The sequence below is a fragment of the Copidosoma floridanum genome, unplaced genomic scaffold (assembly GCF_036245765.1).
Source record: "Copidosoma floridanum isolate Cflo_tuat_1 unplaced genomic scaffold, Cflo_Japanese_pri ptg000007l, whole genome shotgun sequence".
In the NCBI taxonomy this organism is placed as follows: Eukaryota; Metazoa; Arthropoda; class Insecta; order Hymenoptera; family Encyrtidae; genus Copidosoma; species Copidosoma floridanum.
Window position 1 is genome coordinate 5,808,055 of NW_028321884.1, and position 19,190 is coordinate 5,827,244.

The 19,190-nt window shown below is 41.9% G+C and overlaps 2 protein-coding genes across 2 annotated transcripts; one reads left to right on the forward strand and one right to left on the reverse strand.

The window, feature by feature from the left end:
• The first annotated feature begins 12 nt into the window (after positions 1-12).
• On the forward strand, positions 13-3,735 carry LOC106642831 (dynein axonemal heavy chain 2). The gene is made up of 9 exons (XM_023389281.2): positions 13-145; positions 1,062-1,138; positions 1,202-1,552; positions 1,693-2,071; positions 2,135-2,417; positions 2,496-2,658; positions 2,724-2,857; positions 2,939-3,263; positions 3,325-3,735. Exons 1-9 carry the CDS (start codon positions 13-15, stop codon positions 3,550-3,552), a joined length of 2,073 nt encoding a protein of 690 aa, XP_023245049.2. The 3' UTR covers positions 3,553-3,735.
• On the reverse strand, positions 3,570-7,131 carry LOC106642852 (transmembrane protein 8B). Its single transcript, XM_014357748.2, has 13 exons — positions 7,008-7,131; positions 6,745-6,931; positions 6,454-6,667; positions 6,271-6,398; positions 5,910-6,187; positions 5,527-5,825; positions 5,315-5,443; positions 5,042-5,247; positions 4,810-4,967; positions 4,503-4,735; positions 4,222-4,416; positions 3,999-4,139; positions 3,570-3,909 (listed from the first exon to the last, which is right to left on the reverse strand). The coding sequence occupies exons 1-13, from the start codon at positions 7,081-7,083 to the stop codon at positions 3,721-3,723; spliced, it is 2,433 nt and encodes an 810-aa protein (XP_014213234.2). The 5' UTR covers positions 7,084-7,131; the 3' UTR covers positions 3,570-3,720.
• Between the last annotated feature and the right edge of the window lie 12,059 nt (positions 7,132-19,190).

The window sequence follows — 19,190 nt, forward strand, 5'->3', positions numbered from 1 at the left end:
GTTGCTTCCCAAATGGACCAGCAAAAAACGGGGGGAGGAGAGGCTGCGAAGCCGAGCAGGTCGAAGATGCCGGAGAAACCCCCCGCGGAGACCTACAGGGAGTACTTGGACATGGACACGGACGAGGAAGAGTTCGGGAGACAGGGTGAGCAGGTGTACTCGTACAACGAGAATCGAGGGCGAAGCTCGTGCTTTTAAGCTCGGAGAGTGTTATTATTGTTGCAGTGAGCGAAAAAAAAAAAAAAAAGTACATGCACACAACATGTATGAGCTTGCACGTGACCGAGTCCGAGATCAATCTCTCGTTCGCGCGTTATCGAACATTATAAGATCGCGTTAGTTAGAGGCGATTTGAGCGTTGGTGTGTTTGGCGATCGTATCTCCGGTTTAACGATCGGCCGGTTTTTTATCTTATCGCTGAATTTGAGCGATGCTTTTTTTTTTCCGCGTACTTTTTTGTCCCGAAGGACCGGCTTTTTGCAAAATCGTCCGCAGGAATTGGATGGACTTTTCACTCCCGAGATCGTTACGTAAAGGCATCGTAAAACGTATAAATACACTTGCACGCTTGGTTTATCGCTTGGGATCGGTAAGCGATTCAACATTGAAATTTGTTTCATAACTTAAAGTTGTTACGTATACGTATGAGTGATAAAAAGAAAAACATGCTGGACGGTGTTTTTTTTCTGTTTTCTATTTTTCCGTTCGCATTCCGAGTCGGTGATGGTGACGATCGTTATTATTATCACCATCGCCGGCGCGCGAGATCGGCACGTAAGAGCTAAAGATATGTCATTTCAGATATAGCAAGTATTTGTACGCTTAACTCTACGTCAATGTTGTGTGTATTTTTCTTATCGATCAAATTATACGTCGCTTAAAAAAAAAAGTAAGCCAAGTGACGCGTGTAAACAATATACGCAGTGCTGCACGTGACAACCCGCGCGACTTTTGCGGTATCTGCTTATCTCCTGCCTATTTGCCGATTTCCTCCGCCAAAACTGGGTTTCGATGTATAAACTACCATATCGAGGGATGTATAAGAACGATTTGATCGGTAGAAACACCCGAGCCGCTCGACGAAGCTCCACCGGAGCCCGACAAGCCGGACTTTACCGACGAAGAGCTCGACACACTGGTCAGTACGTCTATAGGTACTTGGGAGTAAAATAGTGTTACATGACAAAACCGTTGGCAAAAGGTGGCCCAGGTGAAGTCCCTGACGGTACTGGCCAACCTGTTGGAATCGAGCTGGACGGAGGAGTGCTCGGAGACGGTGAGGGAGTACTTCCGCGAGCCGGCAGTCATTGCCCTGGTGGTGTACTTCTCGGGTGGCGTGCTACGCGCCCAACTCGGGTTTCCCAGCAGCGACGACGGTGGGATGGCTTACTTTTTGCGCGAGCCCTGGCAGGTCTACCGGGCTGAGGACTTTTTGGCCACGGTGGTGTTCGGCAGCGTTAGCGGGAGCACCGTGAGGACCGCCCTCAAGGTCCTGGGTGGGCTTTACGCCCCGCTCGTCTTCCGCCACCAACTTTGGCCCACGAGTATGGATGTTCTTTTTTTTTTTTTTTTTTTTTTTACTATTATACAGAGGGACTTTTCCAGGTGGGTCTGGACGAACCTGAGCTGTGGCGAATTTGACACTCTGACATTCTGTACATATAGTGGTTGAGCCGTAATTTTAACATATAGCAAGTACCTGCCTTGGAGTCGACACAGCTCAGGATTGCGTCAGACATCTGGGGAAATTCTCGATCTCCACAAGCTTCTCAACGACGAATCGAAAGTGCAGTTTCGAGGGATGAGATATTCTCGAACGTGAACGACCTGTTGGCGCTGGCGACCGACCTGACCTACTCGCCGTCGGGTGTCCTGATCCTGTACACACCGTGGGAAGGTGGTCGCGAAATCAGCGCGAGCCCGGGGGATCAAGAAACGCTGGCAAATCGGCTGGAAAAGGTCGCCAGAACGTGGATCCGGCAGATTCGCGAGGCTCTTCTGGTCAAGATCGTCCCACCGAGTGACGAGCTCTTCGACCTCGACGACGAGCTCAACTACTGGCGGAGCAGGTGTACGTTTGATTAATTGTTCATTGACCGGTTTTTAGAGTTTAGGTATGTGTATCTCTGCCCAGACACCAACACGACCGGCCTGTCGAAGCAGCTGGAGGGTGATCGCATGCTGGCGATCGTCGGGCTGTTGAAGAGAGCGAGATCCCCGAGCGTCAAGGAGTTGCGGCTACTCGGCCTCGGAGCGAGGGACGCGAGGAACCAGGCGGAATCGAATCTGCGCTTCCTCGGCCTCGTCGCTGAGAAATGCGGGCGCCTCACCGAGCCGAAACTAGCTCGAGACCGCCTCCCCGAGATCCTGCACACCGTCCGGTTCGTGTGGACGAAATCGGCTTACTACCGGGAGCAGTGAGTAATTTTCACGCTCGATGCTTTTTTATGCCCATATCGCTTCAAAGAAACGCGAGGTGTGCTCGTATTGCGCAGGAAAAACGTGGAGAGACTCCTGGGCTCGCTGAGCGCGCGGGTGGTCCGGGTTTGCGCGAGCAGTATCGATCTGCGCTCGATTTTCGACGAGCCGAAGATGTGCCGACGAAGCGCGAAGACGAGTTTGCGCTGCTGCGACTCTTACTCGAGGATTTACGACAGCGTATGCGTTGTATAAGTCAAAGCGTTGCTTTTACTTTTTTTAATGAAATTTCGGTCCCTTTTTAGATTCTCGTCGGTTGCTTGGGAGACGAAGACAACTGGAAGACGGATAAAGACGCGGTGTTCAATTGTGTCAATGCCTTCGTGCAAAGATGCCACGACGTTATTGAAATCTCTGACGCAATAACGATGCACGGCAGGTATGCGTTGGACGTTACGCAAGTGGATGCGAAAAAAAAAAAACAACTGTTCTGAACTTGTCACTTAGTGGATTTTTGTAGTTTCAGTAAAATAAATCTTGGGGGTACGCGTGGGAGTCAACACGAGGTGCAGTACAGGCGCGTCAAGAATCGCTTTGCCGAAGTAATCGACGGAATACGCTCAGTTTGCGATTGTGCCCTCGACACGAGGAATACCAAGTGGTTCGACATTATGTTCAAGTTTCGACGCGACGTTGCTCAACTCGAGAGTGCAGTCAAGGATCTTTTGCATGGTTTGTTCGAGGATGTGAGGGACGTCGACACGGGCATCGAAACTCTGTACGCGTTGCTCAAATTCAAGGACCGACGGGGTTTTCGGGACATTTTTCACGACAAGTGGACGCAGGTGAGATACGAGTCTTTTACTTGAGAGATCATTGTGTGCGATTACAATGTTCAAATTGTAGGTGTGGAAGCTCTTTTACGAGGACATTAAAATTTCTACCTCAGCATCGGTCGATTGCGAGTTGGTTCAAGATAAAATAAAATTCCTGGGATCCGAGTGTACCGTCACAGAAGTGGCGGTTATTGATAAGTATTTGTCAAAGTTGCACAAAACGATGATAGATGCCTCTGATTGGCTCGGCGACTGCGACCTTCAACACGACATTTTGAAATATTTCGATGCGAAATAATTTTTATTGTACTTATAGGTATTTATTTGTAAAAATTATTTGCGGAGTATAAAATCGCATACTTGAACACTGGATGTACATGTAAAATATATGTCATCCATCTACAAAACAACGTTACATAAAATATATGTGTAATCTTAAAAAAAAATGTCACGTTTGGTGCGTTCATCACGTTACATCCTCTATCAGGTGGTCCTTATTTTGTCTTCCACTTATGTGAAAGACCAAATCACGCGGGAATTCTTCGCATTGCAAAGATTTGTTATCAGTTTTATTTCTCCGAACTTGTACGTCTTTCACTGGTAACAGAAATATTAGAGATAAGGCAATTATCGCGTGCCAGGCACTGTGGACATACTAAAAAAATATACAAAGAAATCGTTTGAATGGTCATTTTTTTTTTCAAGCCATTTAAAAGCAATTTATTTTTGATTAGTGTCACTGACCTGGTAATTAGATTTTGTTTCCACAAGGGAAAACAATAGAACGCCAATGGTCACCAATATAAAGCCATAAATAAAGGGTACCACTCTTTGTGGCCGTATGAACTTTTTCATATTTACGCAACGAACTCCATAAGAAACCAACTACAACACGTTAATAATTAATGAGCCAAACGAATAACGTAATTTCTTTTTCAACATTATCGATGCATGAACAAAAAAATACCGGAATAGAGCAGCCGATGATCAAAGGTATCAAAATACTTCTGAGACTAGTTTTATCCGATTCTACTCCAAAAGTAATTATAATCACTCCTAAAACTTGTAAAAAAGATTCGAGCTTCGTCGGGATATCGGCCATGCAAACCAATGTAACCCAAAAGGCGAGCATTCCCAAAAAGAAATCGCAGTACTGAAGTACCTGATGGGAAAATAAATTTGTATGAAAATTTTGTAAGTCGCGAAAGTTTTGATTTATGTGTGCAAATAGTCTTTTTTTTTTTTTACTTCAAACTTTGCGACGCAGTATCCAATCGATGGTTGATCGCAGGCATGGTAAAATGAAGAGAAAAACATTATCGAAGTGAAAACTAGCGCTTCGGTGAAGAGTTTGCGTTTTATCGCCAAATATATGGCTGGAATGAAAAATAAGTTACTCAAAGTCAAAGCTAAAGTTGCAAATACAACCGAGTACTCCGAGACGGCATTTGTTGCATCCGTGCAAGCCCATCCTTGATGTCCTAAAAGTTAAAAATTGGCATTATTTTGATTATTTTGTTTTTACGAAAAAAAAACTAGCAAAATTAATTTTCACCTCCGAAACATTTGCATGCGCTAAAGTAGAGCAGGTCTTTGTGAATTTCTTCGCAAACTCCGAATTCACCGCAGGAATCGGTTCCTCTGAACACGCACGCTCTTAATTTTACATTTAACGACAATAAAATTTCTTCCACTTTGCAATTTACAGTTTTCCTGTATTAAAATGTTTCACTTTAATATGTGTTCAGCTACAATTTCATCGCCGTACGTGTTTTATCAAAACTCACCCGTTAACGTAGCAAGTCGATGTAAAAGCGATGTAATACACATCCGGTTGCGGATATGGAATCATAATATTTGTACTATTTGGTCCGCTGGATGACACCTTCATTGTTATGTGATTGTCAATACACGACATGTGACCGTCTTTTAATTTAGGTAAACGTCCGCGACTGATGCAAACGGTGACGTTGATTTGTTGTTTGATTTGGACCTATATACACATGTAATTGAGGTAATCAAAATTTTCTTTAAATAAATTAATTTACATAACTTTTTACCTCGTCCACGTCAAGTTCTACGTTAATATCAAGCGTTCCGCCAATGTCGACCAACGGAAGAACGTGAAATTGCACGACAACTGGATTTTTATCATTCAACGTGAGCCAAGATGTGAGCCAATCTCTTCCCTGAAAAGTTTGCCCTTCACGTATAGTCCAACAATCGAATGAACTAATATGAATAAATTTTTAAAAAGTAAACGAATCACTACCCAAAATAAATAATCTCCACTAAACAGTTGAGAATATTTAACCCTAACTAATTGATGTCTCGTGATGCAAGAATCCGTAAAATCGTCATCAATATTAGTAGACTGGGTACGCTTATAACTGCCACTAATTGTACTGTTATTCCATATCTGACTTTGTTTAACGGAGCTATTGGAAGAGTTTCTCGTTAACGTTTTTTCTTTCAAATCCTTCAAATACAATTCATCCAATGCTCTCGGACGAACAGGAACATTCATGTAACGACTGGCAAACACTTCTTCCACCGTCTTGATTGGACACACTGGAATACACATGGTAATATATTCTTCATATACATGCTACTCGAAGATTTTTTTTTTTTGTATTACATTTCGCGAAAACTCACGCGCTACAGTTACTTTGATGTCAAATTTTATCGCACTGCTAGACACCACCATCAAATAATACCATTCATCTTGAAAAGGAGAAGATTCCCAAAAGGTGTAAGTATCCGCCGACGTCAGGCTCGTGTTCGCCGTGTGTTCCGAGTGATGAGGCATAGCTCGTCCCTTTAAATTTAAATTTTTTATGCAAGGCCCTCGAAAATTCGGTGATTGCTTAACTGTAACGTTGCAGCCCGAAATATCGGCTTTGAAGTTCCACGTGTCCATTGGAATGTAAAACCTTGGGGACATTATATACAACCGTTAAATCGACCGAAGGATACGTGTGTAAAACACAAAGTCAAGACCTATATGCTCAAGTACTTGTAATACGAAATCGTTTTGCTCGTGACAATAGTTTTTTGATAGCCCAGAGGGATGTTTTCAATCCCATGGGTCTCCGACCACAGCGCCACCGAGCCCAGATTGTAGCGGCACTCCGTGACGAGTCCCTACGAAAAAAACGCGTCAGAAAAGCTCATTCGCTTCAAAAAATCGTCACTCAACTTTTTGATGTATCCTCTCGTCCCACTGGTCCAGGTAAGCCCCAACGAACCAGTCCCCCGGCTCCGGACTGTTCACCGGAACCAAAACCACATCATTCGACTTGAAACTCGTGACAGTGGTCGTCCTGATCGTACTATCCTGATCCACGTACACGTGCGGTGGGTAAGATGCATTGTTCACGGAGATAACCGGGTAACTTCCCCATTTCAAGAGTCTGTATGGATGAATCGCCGATTTGAAAAATCGTTATAAAATCGGCAATAATATACGTACATCATCGATCGCACTTACATGTTGACTTTTCTCTGCGGGCAATCTACATTGTCCGAAAAGGCGGTGAATTGCCAGGTCGCCCGGGTCACCTGTTTCGGAACACTGTAGTGGAACATGACGACGTCCTCGTAGCTTTTGAAGGAACGCAGCGGTCCCTCCTGACTGGCCTCTGGTATAACACAAGCTCCATTGTCGACGTTGACAGCTTAAAAATGTACATTTGAGAGCAAACGATCAACTTGTAACGATTTCGCTAACGAGTGTGTATAACATACACTTACCACTGATCAAAATAAAATAAATGATGTGGGTAAAGTGCTGCGACTGCTTTGCAGGAAGATCCAGGCCGAGCAGCATTTGGAAGCTTTACAAATGCTCTGAGGCATTAATAGAGGGCACATGTAACACGTTTACCACTGAACTTGAGTGAAGCTAGTTTTTGTGTTTGATAAACAAAAAAAAAAACAAAAAAAAGGAAAAATTAGTGTACCAATCATCACAAGGAAGTATGAAATAATATGGTACACTTTGCATTTGTGGAGAGTCAAAAACGTCACTGCAGCATCGCCTAAGATTTCAAAATAATGATGTGCCACAAAGGCTCCCAGCATTGATTTTAAAACGCGCCAACAAAGAGCGACGTCATGAGTGCAAAACGACCGAACAGCTGCCGCTACTGAGTATGGGATCAAACACACAGGCGCACATTATATTATTCTGACAACTAGCTCCTGTGCGTATCTCTCTTCCGTCCATTCGTCAGCAGAAGCAGCGAACAACTGCTGGCTCTGATCTCCTCTTGATGGCAGCTGTATACTTTAATAGCCACAACGATCGGTCTATTTCGATTTGAGCTCCGAAGAAAATAAAATACATATACACTGTTACGTACACCCGCACAAAAGAGAAACTCGGATAAGGGCTTGAAAAAATCTATATAGACCCCAAAGATCGGTATTAGTGTACTTGGTGTCCCTATGCTTGTTCCGAACGTGATATATACAGCTTCATCTTCCGATCGAAAGTAGGTATCGCGTGAGAGTAGCTGTAGGACACACATCGATGTGCACACACACATTGGAGCAGATCCTTGGGGCACACGCAACAGGCAACCCGTACTGTATATAGGTACGCACCACCTCTCTTTCATGGCACGCTGGGATCTCTTTTTCTTTCTCTCTCTCGGCCGTTTGTGTGTACTTTTTTATATACATATATACGCCCACGCACGCGCCGATGGGGTGTGTCAGAGGCCATGTGCATCCATCGCCTTTTTTTTTCTTTTTTTTTTTTTTTTACGGCTTGTTTTATCCTTACTGGTCCTGGAAATGGGACGTTGGTAAACACTTTTTGTTTGTTTTTCGGGAAGTGTTTGGTTCGCTTAAAACAACGTCAAATAATGGAAAATCGGTAGCCGATCGGTAGATCGGTAACCGAAATCGGTAGTGGGTGCGAATTTTTTGTATTTAATACATCACAGATAATTAATAAACGAGTAGCAGCACCCAGTACTATAGTATAGCGAGGCGAGCTTTCTTCAAATAAAAACAGTGTGTTATTGTTATTTTTGTTAGTACGGGTAAACAACCAGTTTGCCTTATATATTTATTCCGGAGCACCGGGGAAAGACTACATATATACATATTATATCCACGTATACATAAATGCGGCAAGTTCGGCATTCCGGCTTCCTTTTCGGAGTAAAAGCGGAACTTTCTCCTAATCGGTAATAGGGAAACGCGTGTTTTATACATGTGTACCTACACGCTTGCCATACGTATCTTTTGGCTTTTAAATACCTATATAGTATATAATGTATGTGTGTACGTTTGGTTAACAGAGTGAGCTAGGTGTATACTGTATAATATATATACATACACAAAAAATGTCAAGTCAGCGTGGAAAAGAATATATATTGGTGTAATGAACATTAAGAATCCGCTGACAAAGGGAGAAAAAAAAAGGCCCAACGATGCTCCGTAAATCTGGAGACAATCCTGGACTCCGCGGCAATGGAGTTGGTGTGTGTGCATGTATATAGCGGACGATGAACGACGAAGCGCACCAGAAGAAAAGAGACGAAACGATATGTACAAGTATATATATATAAAATACACACGTTAAAGAGCTGCAGAAGGTGGGGATGGAATGGTGCGAGTGAGAAAGAGGACTTGCCGCTGCTGCTCTGCGACTTTGCTTTTTAGCTTTGCTTTGCCGTACGCTACACAACACCCAGTATACTACTGGAGAAGTGCTCGTGTAGACGGACGAAGGAACGGACGTCTTGTCTCTCCTCCGGGTAGCAAGTAGCAAATAACATAGTGCGTACTTATATATATCGGTACACAGCAAAAGGGTGCCGCATGTAAAAGGTATATATATATATATATATATCGTGTATATAGGTACTTGGATACCTAGTGCGTGCTCTCGCGAACGTACTTTCCTCGACGAGGGTAACTGGCCAATCGACAGCAGCAGTGAATGTATGACCACATAGAGCCGTTCTACGAGCAGCTTGTCAGGACGAACGGCGTCTCCCGGAGAGCATCTGTTTGTATGCATGTACGCGTGTGTTTTGGAATCCGCGCGACCGAGGGACCGGCACGCACAGTGTGCCGCCGCGGCTAAAGGAACGGACGCTGCGCTGGCGCTTTTCGTTCCGCTGGATATTTAAATTACCTCAAGTACACACGCGTACAAGTACTTATACCTACAAATATTTGTTACTGTTGTTGATCTTCGATCGCGAGTGCGTGCGGCTACTTGTTTGTATAAATACGGAAAGGTGGTGTGTAAATTGTTACTTGATTGCGAATGGGTCAGCATCAGCAGCCACGCGGCGCCAGCAGGTAGTAATATACATATATTTTATCCTACGCAGTGTGTGTGTGTTTGTGTGTATACAATATATAGATATAAGTATTTTGCAGTGAAGTGACCGCGCTCTGACCGCTGCTCGCTCGGCTGCTTCGAAACACCACGGCAAAGCCAGAGAAAACACCTGACGAGGTGAGTGGTAGCTTATATGTATACTTGTCTATTTATTCTGCGTGCAATTGCGGCTGAAACAGTAGCTAAGCGTGCGAATTTCGCGAGTCTCGTTATGGCGGAAACAATGTTGTACGTATATAATGTCCCCTGCGGCGATGATATTCGGACGACTTGGGTGCGTGTGCGTGCACTATTTGTATCTATTGTCATTTAAAGTAATCGGAAGTGCTTTGAAGAGCCGCCCGCTACCCCTCTCTCCCCGAAGGAGAAAGCAACGATCTCTTTTGCATTTACTATCTTACGGAGAGGAGAGGCGCGTGATCCGCACGTTTTTTAACATTTCACTGCCTATGGGAGAAATTGGCGCGCGTCCCCATCAGGCGATATGCAGCTCAACAGGTGTGCTCTATAGGCACTGGTCCTCTCTCTCTCTCTCTCGTTCTATGATTTCCCGTTCCCCGCCGGCTAGGCCAGAGACCGCGAATTATTTTCTCCTAGCGTTGAAATCTCGCACGAGAGAACACGTATATACGTATATATCGAGACACACGATTTTGCTTTTGCCGGGGACTGTATATACCCTAGTTTTGATGATCGTTATCCATGGTTCCTTGCTTATTTTAAATTGGAATTATTGATGCTTGTGATTTGCAATATCGGTGTACGTGATGATTATTATGTTTGTAAACTTAAATGGGAGATTTTGTGTGTTTTAGGGGTAGCAGATTTGTCAAAATGGAGCGAAAAGACACTCGGTGCTCTGCTTTCCAAAATTTGACACTTTACTACAAATCAATGTTCACATTAAGATGGTACAACTATCTTGACTGAACGATAAGTAACTATTATCGTATCGCCGTGTTTTTCGAGGAATACATCAGCGTCTGAATTACTTCCAATTATGATTCATAACATTTGGTATTCGATAGACGAGGAGCATCTCGATAAAACAATAATCATCTCTAACTTGGAATCGGAAACTTTAATCATTTCGCTCTTGACTGACTATTTTTTGCGCCGCTGTTTTCAAAACATTGATAAAAGTAACGACTTTGTTTATGTGCCAGACTGACAAGCGGAAAATTTACGCTTTCCACGCCACATACCGTATAGTTCGCTTGTACCAATCGATGATTTGTGTTGCAATATCGTTAAATAATTACGATTTTTTCAACCGTATACAGTAGAGAGTATTACGTATTATCGCGTTACAAAGCCATCATTAGCGTATAGTTCGATCAAATATTAATTGACTTAGGATAGCCAGAAAAACATGACCGTAATCTCCCGCTGCACTAGTAGACTTTACCTGACTGGCTAAAAATACTCTATATATTCGATCAGCAGCTATTAAAAAAAAAAACTCTTTAACTCTTCAGGGGCTCGCAACAAAGTTAAAGCGTAAACAAATCCGAGCTTGACCGATCGTGTGTGTGCATGTATATTTATATATACAAGTCAGGAAATACCTGTTTGCTGTGCAAGTATACGCGGTAAGTAATAAGGTGAGAGAGTGAAGAAAAAAAGGCACAAATTAAATTGAAATTAAAAGAAACTCTTTTGAAAAAGCCCCTATGCGGAAAAACGTGTATATACGAAGCGCGGCAGCCAAACATGCCATGTATAGGTATACCTATGTATTAAACACACTTATACTTTGCTCAAATCCTCGATAAAATCAGGAAATCCGAATGCTTATGAAAACACACGAGGGAGGGATAAAAAAAAAAAAAAAAAAAATCAACCGTCCGAAAGATCCCTTCCTCTCTCTCTGCATATATTATACGCAGCACATACACAGAGAGAGAGAGAGAGAACAGAACAGGTATATAATACAAGTATCAAAAGAAGAAGAGAGGATGGGAGAGAAAACCCCGCTGCCCTAAAAACTTACCGGCTCGCCGTTCTCTCTCTGTGTGCGTGTGTGTGTATATATAATATTATATATGTGTGTACTCACCGGAGAAGATCATCCCGTTCGATTCCCGTATACTATACTTAATACTGTACAACTCCAAAAGGAAAGAAGGAAGAGGAAGGAAAAAAAAGGTCACAGAGAAGATGCAGCATCGGCTCTCACTACATATACATGTATATATACACGTTTACGCTAGGCGTAAAACACACGTCCGCGTGCTGATGTGTGCGTATATACATATACATATATGTGAGTGCGTGGTCTGCGCGCGGGAGCCTCCGGTCAAGAGACTCACCGGACCACTCCTGATGCTTCTTCTCTCTCTCTCTATCTTCCCTGAAGAAGAGGGAGATGAAAGAACGCTGCTGATCTCCTCACATCTTTGCCGTGTATAACCGCACCCTCTCCTCCTCCTCCTCCTCCTCTGTCTCTCGAAAGAGACGCGCGTGAATTTTTCTCTTCCCCGGTGAACCGTATTTTCGGTTCATTTCTTTATTTTTTTTTCGCACGCCCTGCATTCAAACGGGACGACATTTGGTTTTTAAATTGCACGGAATATCCGCGGCCAAAGTGTAGAATGTGTGCCAATTTTACATATATGCATATTATCTTGTCAATCCGTGCGAAAAAAAAAAAAAATATTCGTTTCATAAATATTTTCAAGCTCTGGTTTACATTGATACTTGTGGCCGTGAATTTTCGTTTTTCCTACCTACGCCGCATGAACTTGATCAACACTTCGATAACGAGCTGTTACCATTTCATGAAAAAAAACGTATTATCTCAGTTCCCTTTGTTTTATCGACGCTCAATATGAGATGCACTTGTATGGCCATGAGCCAGGGGTTACCGGGTTATTGCCACACTTGACTTTTGTTCCTATAGCTATTATATCATTTGTTGCACCCCCTCGGTGCTTTTTTTATCATATCTCGCAGTTTCAGTGCCGAGGAGTTGAAAGATTCACGCGACTGCTCGTTTTCACTGAATTGATTGACAAAAGAAACAACACGGATAAATCATAACACATGCAAGTACCTATACATCTATAACGATTTATGTTTCATCCAACGTTGCAAAAGCACACTCTTAACCAGAATCGATTATTTAAAAAAAAAGTGTTTCGAGATGCCGTTCAATCCAAAAGCCGTTAATTAAAATATACGCACGCATCGGTATGAAATAATTCCTCTCTGTCTCGATATCAAGATCCCGCCTCGCCGTAATATAATATAGTGCGCCTTGGAGACCGATGATGGGTAAACGCGAGCCACTACAATATAACATTTGTACCTATATAATATCGATTTCTGGATTCTTTTGACTGGCAAACAAATGGCAAACTCGACACAACGACCGATGATGCTTGAAAATTGTACATCATACAACGCTGGCGTTGTTGTCCCATCGAGCTCGTAAACATTATATTATTATCTTCCATCAGGGGAGTAATGAATTTGGCTCCCTCGATATTTCCCTCTCTCAGCCGTACTTATACTTACTACCTACGAATAAGTATAAGTATACGTCGAGTTAAATAATCCAGACGCGCGCCCAGAGAGAAGCAGCTCTCCGAGGAAGTATATAAGTAAGAAAGAAAGACGGACGCAGACGGAGGTTTGAATTACAGCAGCTCGAGTTAACCTTATGCAGCATGTACTTACTACGGGGGATATTAGAGTATATGAGGCTGACGTATTTATGTGCAGTGTGATATATTTTTTCATGTGTCAACTCATCTTCAGTGGCGTATACAACTGGTTAGTATATGGAATTTTTTTTTTTCTTTTTTTTATTGTAGTGGTTGGTCGGAAATTATCCCGACATAAGTTTCCAAATTTACTGCAATACTGTAATCACACCTGGAAAGTAAAAACTGCTAAAACTGATACCGTGTCAATGTGCAATTGAATGGGTATTCTCATGTGTCAAGTCATTTCCGATGGCTCTCGTTATGTACGTTTATCTTCGATTTTAGTGATTTTTCGCAAATTTTTAAAGAAACCTGTCTCTACTTCTATTTTAAAAGGCATTTATAGAGTGCTCCATTCGTTAAAAAAAACTTGTTTGGTTTAGATCAAGTGTAAGTATAAGTACGGGGAGGATAGAAGTCATTTTTCAACAATTTTAAATATATCTTGAAGTTTTGTTTAAAAGCCTTCTAAAACATGTATTTAAATCTTTGAACCCTTTCGTCTCTGAAAAATGGTTTTTTCTAAAAATTTCCGGACACCTTTTTCATACGTTTTTGAAACCTGTACAATATATATTTAAAATTAGAAGAAAAAAATAATTTTTTATTTTTTCAATTTCCGCTGCGTGCAACCGAGAACGTTCCAAGTCATACGACGACGTTCGCGGTGTAAATTACTTTCTCGAAGCAAGCTGTCTCTCTCGAGCACAAGCCAAAGAGCACGCTACTTCTCTCTCTCACTTGCTCGAGAGTGAGATCGTAATTTAATGCTAAGAATGCATATATATTATATATATATTGTATGCATACGCGCCCCGTGTATTTTCCCTCTGTACACGTGTAACTTTTTTTTTGTATGCACCAACAATTACGCGCTCGTTAATTTTAACTGTATTTTTCCCTCTCGGAGAGCATTATAGGTACATGTTATACATATGCCGAAACAATGAAATATGTTTTTATTATCCAGAAACACCGTACCAGCACTGTACGAGAGACACATACTCATCTCTGCTTGAAGACTCAAATATATACGTAATAATAATGATATTGGAAATCTATTACCAACGCTGATTGGCCGATTTTTTGCGTTCCCGAGTAGCCCGCGCGGCTTAGTTTTCAATGTCCAGCGATTGTTGTTTTAATTGTTTCTCCAACGCGCAACAATATGATTGTTCAAATCCGTTCACCCTATCGCAAGAGAGAGAAAAAAAAAAAAAAAAAAGAAGCACGTCAAATTGAGCAATCCCTGATTAAGTATATTTATGTCAGACGCGCCCGTGAACTCGATAATCATGCGAATATCGATCGTTGCGTATACACACGTGTGCGTAAGTAGTAGCAATAACAAATGGAAATACCGATGATACGCGTCATCGCAGCGTATATTCTCGACACGACAAAGTCTACCTCTGTATTGTACCCATCTTTGACAATAAATGAATAAAAAAACAACAAGAAGAAGAGCGCATTAACCGTGAAAACGAAGAGAGGGACTTTGGGGGTAGATAGGTAATAGGTACTTTTTTTGTGCCGATTGGAGGAATCCCTTCAAGACCCAAAGGTATACCGGGTCGCTCGCTTATACCTTTACGCGCACATATACACACCCTTTCTTCGAGGAGAGAAAGACAAAGTGAGAGAGAGAGAGAGAGAGAGAGAGAGAGAAAATCCGCCGGCTCTAAGTATACATATTCTCGAACTCTTAGAAAAGACCTCGTTGTTGCATCCGGCGCGTCGGTTCTTGTGCGGTTTCTCGCCCCGCGAGCACATGTTTCACTGCTCTTTGTGCATATTACATATACACACAGTGCGTGCACCCCTCTTGCTCTCTTTTTTTTTTTTTTCACTTAGACGTGTACTTCTTATTTTCGCGGATTTTTGCTCCCTTACGCGGCGACCCTTTCTTACTCATATCCTCGCACGCAAACCAACATTTTTCACTTACTTTGTTGCATTGCAATTATACTGTGGTGTATTATACATTTATAAGTAAATTTCTATGAAAAACACGCATTGAGTTCACAACTTATAAGAATTCGTTTATCCCTATCAGATTATCTCCCCCTGTTTTTTTTTTTTTTTCTTTTTCTCTTTGTACCAGCGACATCTGCTCCTCGTGTTTGAATGACATGTCGGCTGAGAGAATAAAAGGTCGTACAACTCGAGATTAGCGCCCAGAGGGAGAATTGATAACTTATAGCCGAGTTCTACAAAAAAAATGACACCATCCGATGATGAAATAGTAAAAAAATAAAAACAACTCGACATTACGATCGAACAATAAAAATCGCTTCAGTTTATGTATAAGTATATTGTGATCATCAAGCAATAGACAGTAATGAAAATTAACGGAGGCAAGCATAAATCTTGCAATCAAAAAGACATGTACTTTTTATTTATTTATATTAACTTGTTGCCTTCAAATTTATATTTTAATCCTTTGAACGTTTGTTCGTACGCCACTACCTGCAGTTTAACCATCAGATATGTATATATACTACAACTAAACTTATTTGACATAGATTAGACGTCGCCGTCGTCGTCGATAATAGCGTATAAAAAAAAAAGAAAGAAGACATATTAACAATGGAATCACAACGCACTCGTTGGATTTTCAAAAGATTGCGCTTGCAATGTGTACTCATACAATATGTGCTTGCATAGATAAGGATAGGTTCTTATCTTGGGGCGCACATACAATGAAAAAAAAAAAAAAAAAATTCACTTTGGTATATCATCATAATCACCGCTGCACTGCTGACTGATACATCGACGTGACATCGAAGCTTTGGAATGATGATAATACATGTGTGTACATTCGATATGCTGCGTGTAGAGAGAAAAACTACAGGCTCAATTAGAAAATGAAACCTCTTAGGTGCCAGTGATACTCGAAAACAGCTCAACTATATTTCACAGTAGTTCCTATTGATCTTGTAAAGAGAAGCTATAAAAAAAAAAAAAAAAAAAAGAAAAAAAAAAAATAAATTGAATTATATTCGCGATGGCACGCAAGTTTTTCAAAAAGAACCCACATAGGCAAACATAATAGGAACCTACGCATGCTGTCAACAGATGTGCGAAAATGAGCCAGCGATGGATGTTTTTTTTTTTCAAAGAGAAAGAGCATCATCAGCCGCGTTATGTACGGAGGAGAAAGAAAGAAAATAAGAAAAGGGCCCCCCCTCTTGCGTACATAACCGCGCGCATCATTCCGCGTTACCCTAAGGAAGCAGAGAGAGAGAGAGAAAGGGCTTAGGCATCCTCTCTTTTTTTACCACTGTCATCCCGCATTAGCCATCAAGGTTGCGTGCAGTTTTCTCCTGTGGCTTTTATTCATCCCACATGTCGAATTCACCGACTCAAGGACGTCACGGAGACTCTTCTCTGCTATACGTATTTATTTACCACGTCATCTTTTCTCAATTGTTATCATAACTATCCTCTCTTTCGAAAAATTTCTTTCGTTTCCTCGATTTTCCATACAATTGCCGATCCTTTCTTCAATGTACCGATCGAAGTACCGATCGCCGGATCGTTAAAAATTCCACACGCGGGTATAACATACACAAGTACCCGCCGCACCTGCTATTATCGTCTTGTAAGTAAGTAGATATATAGAAAACCTCGCGAGTCAAGCTCGAAAATCGCTCGTCCGTTTTCACAGCTCAACCTCTTTTTTTTTTCTCTTTCTCGTTCCTAGAAAGTCTTTCTCCACTTTCGCGCGCACCGCCGTCGACGACGGGGACCGCGTATCTTCGTTTCAGCAACTCTCACGCGGCGCCACATTAATGTATTATATATATATATTATATGTACGGGTATAGGTATATACGCCCAATGTACGGGAACACGTATACAAAAAATAATAGAGTTTCTTCAGTTAAAAAAAAAATCGTCACCATATACCAGCCGAGAATCGGTAAGCTCTTATTGTGCACAGCTCGCGGTTTTTGCCTATATGTATGTATAACCACGTGAGCTTTCCTCAATGACACTCGAGCCAAAAAAGAGAGACTAACGAGAGGAGATGACGCGTGCACATAATTATACGTGCTAATGCCGCGGAGGGGCCACACAACACACCACTGTACCTCCTCGACACAAAATAAACCGATTGTCAGTATATATAGGACCGCTGTACACCCGTCGCGACTCATCTCGGGAGAGAAAAAGATCGCCCCGCGATTATCAAACCGATCGACATCTGTGGCCCGTTGGATAAGCTCCGCGGATAATACCGAGAGAAAAAAATAAAAATTCCGCGAGGGGACGGGGAGGAAACACTTGTCCACACACGTACACGTTCGCTCGCACAGGGAGATATATATATATGGAGCAGCAGCAGCCAGCCAGGGAGCGCTGCCGCGTTGTTTTTTATCAGCCCGGTGAGAGACGCCTGCTTATATTTTATTATTTCATTGCGTACCTACACATACGCGCGCCACACTTGTTGTTAGCGCACAGATGACGATCATGCGGTATAGATAGCGTCAGTCTGTTTTTCGTACCGAGGGAAGAACGAGCGTCTTCTTGGTGTACGCGCGACTGTAAATTTCTTCTTTTTTTTTTTTTTTTTCGCGTGCGTACAATGGATTGTTTTCTTTTTTTACTCGGTGGTGATGTGAGAGATAACGGGGATGTGGAAAACTAGAGTTGGCGATCGGTAAACTAGCTTTTTGGATGAAACAGTTCATTGCCGCGAGAAGGGATATTATGTACTCCTAGCGCAATCATGTACCGTGAGTATATTGTTACATTTAATTTAGACGTGTACGAAAGAAACAAGAAAAATTAAAAAAAAAAAAAAAAAAAAAAAAGCACGAAAGACGAAAAAACACCTTACACTTATTCCTTATCTTCTCGCGCTCTGATGTCACTGATGCTGCTACAATATGCGCCCAAGCAAGCGTTATGTTATGTCACGCTGCAGGTATATGTATATAAGTATATATTTAAGCGTAATGTGCAGAGTTATTCTCACGCGTATACGTGTATAAATATATATATACTTACAAGACTTCCCATGAACGATGCTTGCGGCTCTCGAGAAAAAAAAAAATCACATTTGCATCTTTAGCGACTCTCGTGTGATATATACACGTGTGGGCCGATACGCGTGATTGTGTGTGCGTGCAAATGTGATGTGATGGACAAGTAATAATTATGTGTGTCGCTTAGCACGCCTATATACGTATATGTATATCTATAGGTGCGTATCACGTAAGCAAGTGAACACGAGTATACCGCGATTACGTCGTTAACTGCTCTAATTCCGATGACGAGAAAGATAATGGCTCTATGTATTTTTTTAATGAGGTATACCTGTATAGAGTGTGAGACAAAAAAAAAAAATTGTTTTTCAATCGCTTATTTGAACTTTTTTTTTTTTTTCCCCTGCAATCAAAGATAGCCATCCGCGGTCAATCAAAAACGGGGTGTCAAATAAGTACACCCTTTACAGTTAGATGAGTCGAATATTGAGTAGTTATAAGTGAAAAGTCCTTTACTTATCGTGATAAGTAAACGACATTTGACTGATTCGCAGTAAAATTTGACTGATTCAACTTTAGGCAGATAACAAGAGTTTATCTATTATATGATAAAATCCTCCCTTCAGCTTGGCACAGGTATACGCACTTTGGTCACTTGGGGGTGTGTACACATGTACAAGAAAGAGATAATCATCCTAATAATGGATATATGTGGTGTATTGTATATCTGTACACACGTAGATATACATATATTACTTATCTCAAGGTGTATTCGATCGGTGTCTGCGGTTTGTAAGTATACATATATAATACAGATACAGTCGGCCAGTGGCCACGGTTTCACCCCCTTCCCCCTGTATAT